The 14,634-nt window shown below is 43.6% G+C and overlaps 1 protein-coding gene across 1 annotated transcript in view; it reads left to right on the top strand.

Moving 5' to 3' along the window:
• Window positions 1–9,871: 9,871 nt before the first annotated feature.
• pcdh1a (protocadherin 1a) overlaps window positions 9,872–14,634 on the top strand; it is a 74,816-nt gene continuing 70,053 nt past the window's right edge. The window contains exons 1-2 of the mRNA XM_061086502.1: window positions 9,872–10,675; window positions 11,550–13,736. Of these exons, the coding sequence (XP_060942485.1) occupies window positions 9,881–10,675; window positions 11,550–13,736 (2,982 nt within the window). The 5' untranslated portion in view covers window positions 9,872–9,880. The remainder of the gene's footprint in view (window positions 10,676–11,549; window positions 13,737–14,634) is intronic.

Below are 14,634 nucleotides of genomic sequence, written 5' to 3'. Positions count from 1 at the left end.
AAATAGAATAATGATGCTCCTCTGACTCAGTGTGAAAGGTTTATTGGATGACGGATTGTTAAACACACACGGGAAGTACAGGGATTTGGTTTGCAAAGACCTGAAGTGTGATTATATTAAAACATTGCCTTGGTTTCTCATTTTCTTTAATGTGATTAGTTGCCCAAAACACACGGCTAAACAGTTTGAGAGAAAATATTCAATTAAACGGCTCAAGATCGCCAAACTCAATTTCTGCTAACTGAAAAGATGATGAATTTAAATTGTTTGCAATCACGTAACCAACTATTCTAAATGAGGCTTTTGAACATGTTGATTTGAAATGTAATTATTTGACTCAGACGGCTGGTCACTCAGCACCGGAACGCCCTGTTTATTTGATTCCTCTAAGTGGTAACGTCTGTTGATGTGTTTCCTCACCACCACCACCACCACCACCACCTCCTCTCTTTCTATCTGCCCTCTTCTTCTTAGACTTATGGGCCACCTGTGAAAATACTTAAATGTTATTAGTATGGCTGGTGAAGAGCAGCATAGCATGGCAGTGCGTGGGCGGGAGCTCTCACATGATTGGCTCAGGGACGCGTCGAGCCAGAGTGGCAGCTCTTAATGGGAGCCCTGGAGAGGTAACCCAACAGCTGTGTGTTTGCAGCTAATGAGAGATGGGGGAGGAGTAAAGGATCACAGACTGGAAACACTCTGATAAACTCCTTGCTGGGGAATGGCTGGGGAAGATAGGAAATCAAGTTTTCTCCAGAGGACATTGCTTAAGGCTTTCCTTTGTGACAAAACCCGTGTTTGACTCATTGTTGCCGGCTCGGTGCTCAAAGCAGTTATGCTCACATGGCATCAGGGTTTGGGGGAGAAAGGGGAGAGAGAGAGCAACCGTGGCGTGGGATGGATTTCACCCCTTGCTGAGCCACACTGATTCATAACCCTGAGCAAGAGCAGTTTTTTTTTTTTTTTTTTAAGTTGGTAATTACCCTGCTGCAGTTTTAATAGATGCTGCCAGACCTAACGAGTTTATTCCACACACCAAGAGCATTGCCTCTTTCTTTCCCTGTGCAATTGATAGGGGGCTGTCTCCACTTAACATTTCCACATGCGCATCACTCCAACACCAGGCAGTGTTAAGATCCCATTCCCCCTGATTTCCCCCCCCCCCCCCAGCTAATGCACAAGTGTGTGATACTTCCCCTCTCTTTATTATAACCGCCTGAGGGTGGCGCCAAATGAATAAATAGTGGCCGGGGCTGCTTCCATTTTAGGCCTTCTCCTACATGGAATGCATATCAACAAGTAAACTGTCAGTGCCGGCTACCTGTTACATCACATTCGGACAAGTTGGATTTTTTTTTTTACATAAACGCGATGGTTATTTGGAGCAGGCGTAAAAAAAAAGGAGTGAAGGATGCGCACTGTGATAACATGAGACGCTCTTTTGAAGGGGGGGGGGAAATAAATAAAAAAGATGAAGCATCGTCCTCCCCTCATGTTTATGCTGACCCAGTTTGATGAGATCTCCGTAAAGCTGTAGGAATCACAGTATTTCCCTGGTAAGCAGCGGTGTTGGAGGGTGAAGTTAGTGTGTGGTGCGGTGGATGGGAGCCCCACCTCCTCCCACGCTCTGATGAGTACAGAGAGAGAGAGCGAGAGCGAGAGAGGGGGAGGGAGGGAGAGAGAGAGAGAGAGAGAGAGAGAGAGAGAGAGAGAGAGAGAGGGGGAGAGTAACTAACAGCATCTCACCACTTGCTCTCTGGAAAAAGCTTCAGAGGGGCTTCTTCTTCAGGACCGCTCAGCTGTTTGCAGAATAAAAAAAAAATGCCATTTGCGCTGCCATCGCTCAGACATCCGGTGCGTCCGAGGAGTGCGCTCTGAGGCATCAGGGGGGGGGGACGCGCTTTGGAAGAAACTTGGGACCAAAGGGATGCGCCAACGTGTGCGTTATTCTAATCTCGGCGGGGATCAATTGGAGGACTGAATGAAGGATGACACACGGTGGGCTCTCCTTATGGAATGAGACTGCTCCTTTTCCAGCCCCTGTCTTGAAATAGCCACGCAAAACCCGCTCAGAACTTACGGACAGATCCGATCCCGACGTTTCCACAGGACGACTAAAACACGGGATCCTTACATTTTTTTTCCACGCGTAAAGTTCATGGATTTTTGAAGTGATCTGATGGAGGTTTGAGGGTTGTAGACACCTGCCTCTGGGAGCACTGGGAGCACCGGTGGCGGACGCATCAGCTGCGGACGGTTACGCGACAGGCGCACAACGAGAACTCTCTGGATCAAGGTACTGAAACGACACCCGCAGAATGCCCAGAGAAAGTTAGTCCCATTCTGTGGGCAATGTGTGTGGCGATGTGAATGAAGTTTCTTCGGAAAACGCGTCTGACTTGAATGGAGTGACTGCGCAGACCGTGCGTGGTCCCGAGGGACCGTTATTACAACAAGTTGTCCGCGGTGCACTTTGCAATAAGAGAAGCCGAAACAGGCGGCAGCTGCTCGGTATTACAGGTTGATGCGGGAGGCAACAGTCCAGATGTGTCTCAAGCGATAATGACTCGCCATGCGATTGTTAAAAAAAAAACCGACCGGGCGCAATTAAAACGCATCCGACTGGACTGGAGGTCGAGCCACCGTGCGTAATAGCCCTAGGTCCGCGTACCATTGCACTTCAGCTACAGTATGAATGCACGCACTGCAATGTGATCTGGACCGGCGATCGCGTAATTGCATTTCATTTGTTATATTTCCTCCTCTGTGATTCCGTGGAGCAGATAATCTGATCCATTCGTATCCAACCGCCTCCATCTCGCCCCCATCTCCTTTTTATACTTACTGCAAACATCATCATACTAATTGTCTGTATCAGTGGATCTTTATTTGGAGCTCTGTTTACTCACGAGTAACGATTTCTGCGCAAATAGCCCTAATTTTGAAGTATAGCCTGCCGGCGTTAATAACCTATCGACAGTTTTCCTATGGAAGGGATTGGTGCATATAATTGGAGAACGGATAGAATAGAAAAAAAAGAAAAGAAGAAGAAATCTTTCATCAGCGCATCCGCACGGGTAATCTCCTCTCTCCTCCAGTGTGGGTCTGGGGTGTTGCTTTTTGCCACTCCACCGACCACCAGGCACATTATAATGGTCTGCTCTACATAGAGATGTCGGAAGTTCCCACACACACTGAAGACCGTCACAACAGAGCGGATCAGAACAGGGCTGTGACCCACTAGTATAGCCCATATATGACAAACTGCCTGCGAGACATGGACCCGATGAATGGGATGACCTGAGCTATATCTATCTATCTATCTATCTATCTGTCTGTCTGTCTGTCTGTCTGTCTGTCTGTCTGTCTGTCTGTCTGTCTGTCTGTCTGTCTGTCTGTCTGTCTGTCTGTCTGTCTGTCTGTCTGTCTGTCTGTCTGTCTGTCTGTCTGTCTGTCTGTCTGTCTGTCTATCCATCTTTCTATTCATCCATCTATCTATCCATCTAGTGTCATGTAATGGGCTATAACTGTTTGCCATTTGGTAAAGATCCTATCACAGAAAAGGCTTGAATGGGTTTTTCTGACACCACTGCCCTGACTGCTACTTGAGAGCACTGGCCTTCACAAACTAACACCAAAGCAGACAAATAACCCTGTGAGGAAATCTGACCAAACCTCTGCTTTTTAGTAACACACACAAAGCTACAAAAAAAATTCAAAGTGTATGACCTGTGACTGAGTTCATATCTCCATTTAAACACACAGGCAGTGTAGCCTTTTTGATAGAGGTGCATTCATGGGTGTTTTTATGTGGTACTAGTTTCCCTCCATCAGTGGTTCTGTGTGTGTGGAGAAACCTACATGAATAGCTAAATCAACTACCCATACCCATAACAAGTGTTTTCAACCAAAGGCCATTACTTTCTCATTACCAATAGCCGGGGTTTACAGCCACTAGAAGTGTGCAGGGTAAGATTTTGCAGTAAATTCTATCGGTAGATTAGCTGTAAGAAGACCCAGAGCTGTGATACCTCCCGTCATAAATCAAGCTAGTGGGAGGGAAATGGATTTCACCTGTTATACTAGCTAAAGGCGCAGAGTCAGCCAATACATCAAATCACATCAGTTGAGAAAATCATTAAATTATCCGTTATCTTTCCACACTGTGGCGGAGCCGACGAGAGCACATCCCTCAGCAGAAATTCTCGGGCATGATTTGTACCAGGTAACAGGTGAAAACTCTGGTCCTGCAGAGGAGGCAGCCGACTGTTTCTACTCCTGAATCAGAGGCTCCCCTTCAGTCACTGCCAAACCAAAACAAGCAATTTGTAGAAAACAGACCATTTATTTTATTTACCTGAAATTGTTTCTCTTGGAGCTACAACCCGTTGACACATCGGTAATTTCACAATTATGCTTCGGTTAATTCTATGCTTGCGTCATTTCTGCTGGACCTGTGTAGCGGCCAACTTAAAGAGCAAATGTCACCCAGTCAGTCCCTGAGTTGACACAGTAGATAGTCTGTCTCTATGGTAACCAGGACAGGGGCACATGCTCAGCAACACAATTATATTGTTCATGTTCTAAATTCCTGACTTTTTGAAACACGTGACAGTTTTTCTTAATTATGTGTTATAACGGCAAATAAAGTATACAGACACAAACTTCCACATGTTTTTCTAGCTCTTCTGCTTTAGGATAAAAACTGACATTTAAATCTTAAAAAAATCCCATAAATCTCCTTCAATACATTCTGAGGAAATACTGATGATAGATTAATTGCTGCTTTTATAAATGTAATTTTTTTCATATAAATCTCCTATTCAGATTTACTTCTATATTTTCTACCCTTTATCTACCTCAATAATAATTAACATGAGCAAATTCTATAATATCCAAATTGGTCCAAGCCAATATATATGTATTTATTTGCTAAGCACAGAAACTGCAGTAGGATTCATTTAATACAGATGCTTTGTGCCCGACACTGAGATTACAATGCACCAATTAACCTTATACTATTCACTCCTCTAGTCTATTAAATGTCAACATTCCTGCAGACAGTTTGACAACTGCCTGTGGTGGAAAGGAAACACACCGTCGCCGTTTTAGAAGACCGGCTGAATGAACAGGGTCTTAGCATGGGGTTGAGGACCCCTGCCATCATTAAAGCAGAGGATTGTATCCCTCTCGGGAACAAGGCCAACTGTGCGCAGTTTGACACAGGAAGGGATGCTAATTGTAGACATGTATAAGTTTAAATCTTCTCTTGAACAATGGGGTCAGCTGGGTGGAGCACTATGTGAGGGCTCCAGGCAAGTCTCAATCAGACCTTGCAGTTTGACTGATGCTGAGCTGCCGCAGGAGTCTTTCACCTCAGCACTGGCACTGGGTTTGGAGCCTTTAGGGGAGATGTGAGACTAGAGGATTGCCGGCAGTTGCTAGGAAGAATTTGGGTGTCCACTGTCATTCAAAATGGAACTGGAGGAAATTGGCAGACCCGTGAGATAAGGAAGAGATCAGGAAGAACAGGAAAATTGGCTTAATGTGAGGAGATATCCGCCTACCCGTTATTACAATTCAGTTCTTCTACCTTTTCTTTTAGAGGTTTTTGCACATCTTTATTTTGATTTCTAAAAAAATCAAATGCACTTTTTTAGTTTTTATAGTGTATGATGATATCTATCTATCTATCTATTGATCGATCTATTCATATATCTAGCTATCTATCTATCTAGCTATGTATTTGCTGTTTATTTGCAAGTCTATATTTAACAGTAGAGAGTAGAGCATCCATACGTCCTTCATCCATCAAATCCCTCCTGCATTTGACAGAATCGCCGACCCCCAGTGACAACACACTCTGAGGTGACAGGGTGGGCAGGAGTGAGACCCACTGTCTCTTGGGGACACTCTTATCTGAAGAGGTCATTGGCAGGTGAAGGGGGATGCTCGGGTGAGCTTCTCCTGCCGCATGTGAGTCTGAGGGCTGACGGCCACGCTGAGCATGAGTCATGAAACACCAACTCTCCAGTCCAGTGTTGTGCCTCTTATACTTGGCACCCCTCTTGGTCTTAATCAGCTGGTTTTCGGTCCCGCAGTGGCAGGCGGACTTCTGTGATGTATTTTTTAAAGCCTCAATTTCCACTGCTAAACAATTTTGCCTTGACTTCATTCCTTCGCTGCAAAGTTGAACATCTTTGCATGAGATGTAGATAGCAGTGGACCCAGTTTTAGACTGTCTTTGAAGGTCCACTACCATACTGTGGTACAGGCTGCCTTGACTGTTTTTCTCTGTGCTGGAACCATCTGGACTATTGCATGATCACAGCATGAACCTATGTGCTGCATGCTTTTTCACTGGTGGAATTTATGTCCTCTCCTCACTCAGACAGTGAAACGCTTTGATTCTATTTGGAAAGATATTTCTTCGGAATATTATTTGTTGCTCCAGAGCACCTCCGTAAGTGTCTGACTGAGTGTGCTTGATGTTTCTTGCAGCATACAGTGCATACAGAAATTATACCATGAGCTCTGTTAGGTCTGTAGAACTCAAATAGCTCTGCATGAAGGAGGTAGAATGTAGGCTACTCTCATAAAACTTGCAGTACAGTTGTGGTCACCGAAGAATTAGTCCGGTCCAAGTTGTCTTGAGGTGAAGCTACTGCAGAGAACTGTAGTGTAGCTTGCCATTTTCTAGTTATAATCTGTAATCACTGCTTAAAGTGAGCTACAGTGTTCAGGAGTTATTAGGGCGACTTTTCATAGCCAAAAGGATTTCAATTTCTCACCCTCACACGTCCCGAAGATTTGTGTTGCAATGCCGTATCCAGTTTGTAATATATGCCTCACTTTTTGGCCCTCTTATTGTATAATTCAGTCCTTACAGACTCCAACACCTTAATCCTGGAAACAACAACAAAAAAAACAGTTTTATTAAGACTGGTTGGCTGGGGACTCTAATAAGACATATACTAATATAGTGGAAAAGTAACCTCTTGTTCCTCCCTTGGTTTTTATGCTGAGTTATGTATCACGATCTCCCTGCATCAGCGTGTAGTCTTGTGGGTCTACCACACCATCTGGGATGGCAGATGATAACCAAGTTTTTCAGAGCAAAAGCGCTGAGATGCAGGAAACGTCACTCCTAGTTGTGTTCAGCAGTTTTAATTCACCCATTTTTGCTGCTCAGGTAGTGAACTTTGGTGAGACGCGGAGCTGCTCAAGGAGACTCACATCCTCCAGTGGTGAGAAAAATCCCCTTTGTCAGAAATGAGGAAAAAACTAAAACCATCCTCTCAAGCTTTTGATGAAAAGAAATGGGAGATAGCTGAGAAATGTGAGATAAAAAAAAAATATAGGCATGGTGTCAATAATATTTAAGCGATAAGAGATTTGCACTGAGTGATGGCAAAACCCATATTTTATGAACAACATGAATTTTAATGTAAATGTAAACAAAGGAAAAAGGAACACCAATTCGCTGTGGCTGCCAGGCACAGTGCCATCTGGAAGACAGGCATTAGGCCAACTGGAAGACATTAAGTCATGAGTGTCATCAACCATAACAATCATGTCACTATCAAAGGATGCCTATTCATTCTAGAGGCGGCTGTAATAGCAGAGGAATACTTATATCTAAACTAATTAATTAAAGTCCAACTGCCGGATCCTCTCTTTACTTGTAACCTAAAATACACAGTGAATATTGAAGGAGGGAAAAAGTGATGCAGGTGTTAAATATGATTATTTACATGTGGCCATATCATACAATAAATTGTTTTTTTGTTAGATTCTTCAGATCTCAATACAACAAATGTCAATTTGAGTGACTCCGAATCTAAATGCCTGTATTTAATAGACTAACTGCATGTTGATCTTTAAGCCGGGACAGCAGTGTTGAAGATGTTACAGTTTCATGTAGAAATCCCTCCACACACTTCTTAACTGACATCACGACTGATGATGTTTGGCTGTTTAGCGTCAGTTAGGTATAAGAAACGTTTCTTCATGTGAAACCTCTGATCTCGTTTTTTGCTCCCATTTGCTTTTTTTCCCTCCGTTTGCAACACATGTACCAAGAGAAAACAACCCGGCTGTTCACGCCACATCGACTAGAGGCTCCCCTGAAAATGTAAAGAGGGACACAATCGATATCTGCGCAATTAGTACATCAATAACCTGCACTACCAAATTTAATGTATTCAAAGGGAATTGAATTTCTCATCGGATTTCTGTATGTTTGTGTTTTGCTGTCTGGCTTAATACACATTTACTTTGCCCCTCTCTGGATTATTTTTTCATGTGAGGACATGCAGAATGCAAAATTCAGATTTGAACTCTGAATAACACTGGCTACTCACACTCATGTATATTTCTATCTCTCTCAAACCCACACAAAGTAAGGTTACAGTGACCCCACTGCTTACTCTCCAATCCCTACACTGGTTTTGGCCAGCATTAGATCCAGTGCCTGTGCATTATTTTATTTTTCAGTTTTCTGTGTTAAAGTGAGTGGATCATTCCTCTGAAACATTACGCTCCAACAAAATGTTACTTGCTAAAATAAAAAGCTAAGATGTGATGAGCATAATATTATTTGAAGGCTTGTGGAAATCTTATGATTCAAGAAAGTTGAGTAAATTGTATTGTTGCAATTTTGTTAAGACTGCGACATAGGAACATTATTTAATAGGAACTGGTCTAGGCAGCAGTGGACACAGGCACAGGAATGAACTCTACATGATTAGTGAGCAGGCACTCACAGATGCGGCACACACACTAAACTGGTAAAATGCTGCCACCACTAAGTTTTGCAGAGCACTGGACCTTGATACTTAACCTCATGACTGCTCCCATTTCAATTACCAAATAGAACACCATACACACACACACACACACAAATCGGAAATAATTATAGTCTAAAATCACTGCAGCATGAAAAAAAGCCAGAATTCTTTAGCTAGAGGGAATACGGATCAAAGAAGACACTAAAATAATGGGTCGTAATTACATAGTTGAAAAGTTCAAAATCAAACAATGATTGCAGTGTTTGAGCTCGCCAGTAGCAAAGGAGCATGGGGGGGGGGGGGGTTTCTTGCATTGTGGATTGTTGCAAGCCGCATTTGAAGCTAATGGCCAAGTTGCATAATCTGCATGAGGAGAATTGATCTCCCTGCCTCTGTGACCCTTAGTGTGCAACACCATGTTGTTAGAGGCCTGACTGGTAATGAAATAGATGGAGCAGTTTAGCTTTGTCAATAAGCAACGTCACATGGCAAGTTCACAAGGATCTATTTTCTGAGGGTGGTTTCATAGCGTTTGAGCTACATTGCTTCAACTCTCAATATCATGGAGTGTAATTCTGAAATAATTATTATCTTGAATCGCTGAGTGTTGCATTTCTTTTTAATTTGATTACAAATCTGAAATAATCCACCCTGGGCCTCACATTTTTTTTGCGCGTAGCTCATTAAATATATACCTTCTTTTTTCCATACATTAACTTCCTCGCGGAATTCATAAAGTTGAGTCATTTTTGGAAGCAATTGAAGGAAACACGTTGGAATATAGTTATGATTGCATTACAAAAATCCTTATTTTCTCTTCGTTGTGGTCTGATGATTACATTGTGCTTGCAGGCGTATTGTTGTTTCAGTACAACATGTTGACAATATAATAGAAAGAACAATACAATGATGTTTGTTTTTTTCTGTTCTGTTTTGTTGATGTGGCTCCTGTTCAAATTACAGTTAAGTTTCTGCCTATTGAGCTTTTTTACAGGTCGCATATGTTGGTCTAAATGTATGAATCTGACATCCTGATTACATTTTGACACCTGCTCTCTTTGTCGTTTACAGGCCCTTCTTCTGATGACCTAATGGAACTGAATTCACACGTAGTGCTTTTTTGGGTCCTGGTGCTGTGCTGTGGTTCTGCTAACGGCAGTATCCTGTACCGCGTCCAGGAGGAGCAGCCTCCCAACACCCTTATTGGTAGCCTGGCAGCCGACCAGGGACTGCCTGACACGGGTCACCTCTACAAGCTAGAGGTGGGTGCCCCTTACCTCCGTGTCGATGGAAAGACGGGGGACATTTACACCACAGAGATCCCCATAGACAGAGAGACCCTGAGGGACTGTCGAACGCTGGGTAAGGGTAAACCCTGCTACCTGGAATTTGAAGTATCAGTCACAGATCTGAACCAAAATCAAAGCCCAAGACTTATTGAAGGACGTATTGAGGTACAGGACATCAATGACAATACCCCACAGTTCCCCTCTTCTGTGCTCACCATCTCTGTCCCCGAGAACACCATCATGGGGGCGCTGTTCTCCATACCCTTAGCCACAGACAGGGACTCAGACAGGAATGGGGTAGCTGATTACGCGCTCACGGCCGGGCCAGATGCAGCAACCCTGTTTGGTTTACAAGTGGCCGACGACAGGGGAGGGAAGCTCCCACAGCTGATTGTCCTGGGCAACCTCGATCGTGAGTTAAAGGATTCCTATGACCTCACCATCAAGGCAGTGGATGGAGGAAACCCTCAGCGCTACAGCAGTGCTCTGCTTAGAGTCGTGGTCACCGATGCCAATGATAACTCCCCCAAGTTTGAAAAGTCCACGTATGAGGCAGAGGTTTCTGAAAATAGCCCAGTGGGGCACTCTGTATTGCAGGTAAGATCTGTTCAATAACTAATTTTGAGTCATAATTTCCATCTGAAGTGCACAGTTGAACTGCAACCAAAATTATTCAAAGAACCTTGACGTACTGCTGTGAATTTTATGTTCAGCTGCTCAGAGAGAGCAAATATCTGCCAATTTATCAATATGATGTAGAAAAAGATTCCTTTTGCACTGGGTGTATTCCCTTGATAAAGTTTTAATGTATGAAAACAAACCAAATTCATTTTACTCTTGTGTTGTTTTAGAAATAAGTCTTTATTCAAAATATAACCACCAGGACTCTTGGAAAACAAGGCCCTGGTTGGTTATTGTTGAATCACATGTCTTCATATGTGTAAATTTGATCCCCTCAAATTGCTCTAATGTGCATTTTGAAAATATGTGCATTAGGACATTATGCCTGTACAGGTAATTAAGCTGCTTATTGCATTTGTGTTGCTACTCTACTTAAAGATATAGAGCTAGAGATAGACAATGCCAGAGTGTGGGAGTAAGATGCTCTTTGTAGGATTTGCTCTGCCTACTGCTGTGACATTGCACTGACTGTCATGAGAGAAAAAAGCAGCCCTAATATTTCATCATGTTTTCATTTGCACATTTTCTCTGGGCCATAAAAGAAACAAGAACAGGAGAGAACAGCTCAGTGACATAACCATCTGAAGCAGATGGGAAGAGGAAAATGAAATATACCTAAATAAAGATGTTAACATGCAATGCAATTAAAGCATCAAGGTTCATTGATTAATGTATTTATTCACTGGTCAATCATTAGTAGAGAAGCTCTTTCTCCGGCTTCCTTTTAATTATAACACTAAATTGTTGCACATTATTCATGCCTTTAACCATGGAATTCCTTTAATTGCAGGTCAGAGCAAATGACTCGGACATGGGCCCTAATGGAGAAATTGAGTACACCCTTCATCAGGCGGTAGACCCAGTGCCGAAACTCTTGCGAATTGATCGGTCCACTGGTGTTATCTATGTCAAAGGGTCACTGGACAGGGAGGAAATCAGCAGCCTGTCCTTCTATGTGATGGCAAAGGATAAGGGTCCTCAACCTAAAAGCTCAAAGACATTTGTAACCATTGAGGTGACAGACCAAAATGACAACGCACCAGCTGTGGAGATCCGTGGAATTGGTCTTGTGACACACAGTGAGGGAGTGGCGAACATTTCTGAAGACATGCCAGTGGGAACAGCCGTAGCTTTGGTGCAAGTGTCTGACAACGATGAGGGAGAGAATGCTGTGGTAACTTGTGTGGTTGCAGGAGATGTGCCCTTCCAGCTTCGCCCTGCCAGTGACTCGTCCAGTGACAACAAGAGGAAGTATTTTCTACAGACCACCACTCCTCTTGACTACGAAAGGGTTAGGGATTACCGAGTCGAGATTGTGGCAGTGGACTCTGGAAATCCAGCACTCTCAAGTACAAATTCATTGAAGGTGCAGGTGACTGACGTGAACGATAACTCTCCAATATTCTCCCCAACCTTGTTTGAGGTGGATTTTGCGGAAGAAAACCAACCAGGGGAAAAGGTATTGGATGTTATAGCGTCGGATGCTGACAGCGGCACAAATGCTGAACTCCTCTATAATATAGTGGCCGACTCATCCATCAAAGGTCTCTTTGAGATTGACCCAAATACAGGTGAAGTCAGAGCCCGAAGCCCACTTGATCGTGAACATAAAGAAAGATATGAGTTCCGTGTCACAGCAGCAGATAAAGGTTCACCTGTTCATAAAGGATCAGCGACTGTTGTGATAAACGTCCTTGACCGCAACGACAATGACCCCAAGTTTATGCTCAGTGGCTACAGCTTTTCAGTTTTGGAAAATATGCCGCCCCTCAGTCCAGTTGGTATGGTGACAGTCTTGGATGTGGATAAAGGTGAGAATGCTCATGTTCAACTCTCTGTAGAGCCTGATGGAGGGAAGTTTGTCGTTCAAAATGGAACAGGCACCATTCTCTCAAGCATCTCATTCGACAGGGAGAAAGAAAGCAGCTACACCTTCCGTCTAAAAGCAGTGGACAGAGGAGAGCCACCCAGGTCTTCATATGTGGCTGTAACTATCAATGTACTGGATGAAAATGACAATGACCCTGTTGTTACTAAGCCCTCCAATTCCTCCTTCAGGCGTTTGTCTCCTCTGGCTTCCCCGGACAGCCATGTAGAAATAGTGGAAGCTGAAGATCTGGACAGTGGGCCTAACGCAGAACTGGTCTTCGGTATTGCTGGTGGAAACCCTTACCAGCTATTTCGCATCTCCCCTTCCAGTGGGGAGATCACTCTCGCAAAGGAGATGACCAGCAAACATGGTGGACTGCATCGCCTAGTGGTGCGAGTGAGTGATAGGGGTAAACCTGCTCGTCACGCAACTGCCCTGGTCCACATCTATGTCAATGAAACCATTTCAAATGTCAGCTTAGTGGAGGCCCTAGTAGGACACAGTCTTTACACTCCACTGGACAGGGACATTGCTGGTGATCCTGACAGTGGCTTTGCAGCACAGCGTAGTAACATTTTATTTGGAAGCCTTGCCGGTGTGGCAGGTGTCGTCATGTTGATCTTGGTGGTGGTATTTATTCGACACCGCATCCAGAGAGAAACTAAAAGTGGGTATCAGGCTGGCAAAAAAGAAACAAAGGACTTATATGCACCTAAACAGGTACCAAAGAATACCAAAGGCAAACGAGGGAGGAAAGGAAAACCCCAAAAGTCCCCGAAACCACTTGGAGAAGACGAGGAAGTCAGCCTCCAAAAGAGTCTCAAGTTCAACCTTGATGGAGTCAATGATAGCCCCAGGATACACCTGCCCTTAACATATTCACCAGGAAGCCCAGATATAGGCAGGCACTACCGCTCCAACTCCCCCTTACCTTCCATCCAGCTGCAGGCCCAATCGCCCTCTGCCTCACAGAAGCATCAGGCTGTCCAGGACCTTCCTGCTGCCAACACCTTTGTAGGAACGGGAGGAGATGACAACTCTACCGGATCAGACCAGTACTCAGATTACAGCTACAAGACCAGCCAACCGAAGTACAACAACAAACAGGTAAAGTCATGCCTTCCATAATCTGCTGCCTGAATGGTCTGTCAGAGGAGTGGATGGTTGATTTGTCAAATTGTTTCAGGGCATTGAAGAAGGACAGTTTAATTTTAGATCCCCTAATAGATGGTATTCTTATTGAGCTCTCATGTAGGACTGTGTTTTCAGCTCCAGTAATACTGCCATAATAAACCTAAAAGAGAGTAGTTCAATACCAAATTTCAAAAACATGTTATTGTTGTGCATTCAGACCAGATTGTAAAAGCATGAAATGATACTTAAATATTTAATGTGATGAGATGATGCAATAAGAAGAGACAAAATGTCTTTCATCTCCCAAGTTATTTTAACTTAGAAAAATTGCATTACCTTCCTTTTTTGTTGCTATCGTCACATTGACAACACAAATATGCTCTGGGAATGATGTAGGGACTCATAGATATGTTAAAGTATCAATTAATCACTTTAATGCAGTGACTTGCTGTCTTAGTATTAGATTAGCTTCCACTCTGGAGGGTGAAATTGGATACACAAAAAGTTGCTCCAGGTATGAAATTCAAACCCAGATGGCCCTTTTTTTGTGAGGTTGGTAGTGGAGTTGAGCAAAGTCCATTTCTCAGTGACTTATTTCAGCTCTTCTGCCTGACCTCTAGTGCTCTGATCTCTGCGGGTCACTTGGTCTTATCTCCCCACTCCTTATGCTCTTATCTCCTGTTATCTTAAGAACATTTGGCAAGGTTTGAATCGCCATGGAAACAGAAACATTAATAGACACACAGGGGATTACGAGCAGAAAAATTGTCTAGGGACAGGAAAGTAGTGTGTCTCTAGGTTTCTGTGTCATCTGCAAGTGTGTGAATGTGCGTCTTGGACTAAACAAATGTACATGTGTATTTTTGTGTGG

The sequence above is a fragment of the Limanda limanda genome, chromosome 14 (genome assembly GCF_963576545.1).
Source record: "Limanda limanda chromosome 14, fLimLim1.1, whole genome shotgun sequence".
In the NCBI taxonomy this organism is placed as follows: domain Eukaryota; kingdom Metazoa; phylum Chordata; class Actinopteri; order Pleuronectiformes; family Pleuronectidae; genus Limanda; species Limanda limanda.
The sequence above is the reverse complement of the archived record's forward strand: the minus strand, read 5'-3'. Positions and strand labels throughout refer to the sequence as shown.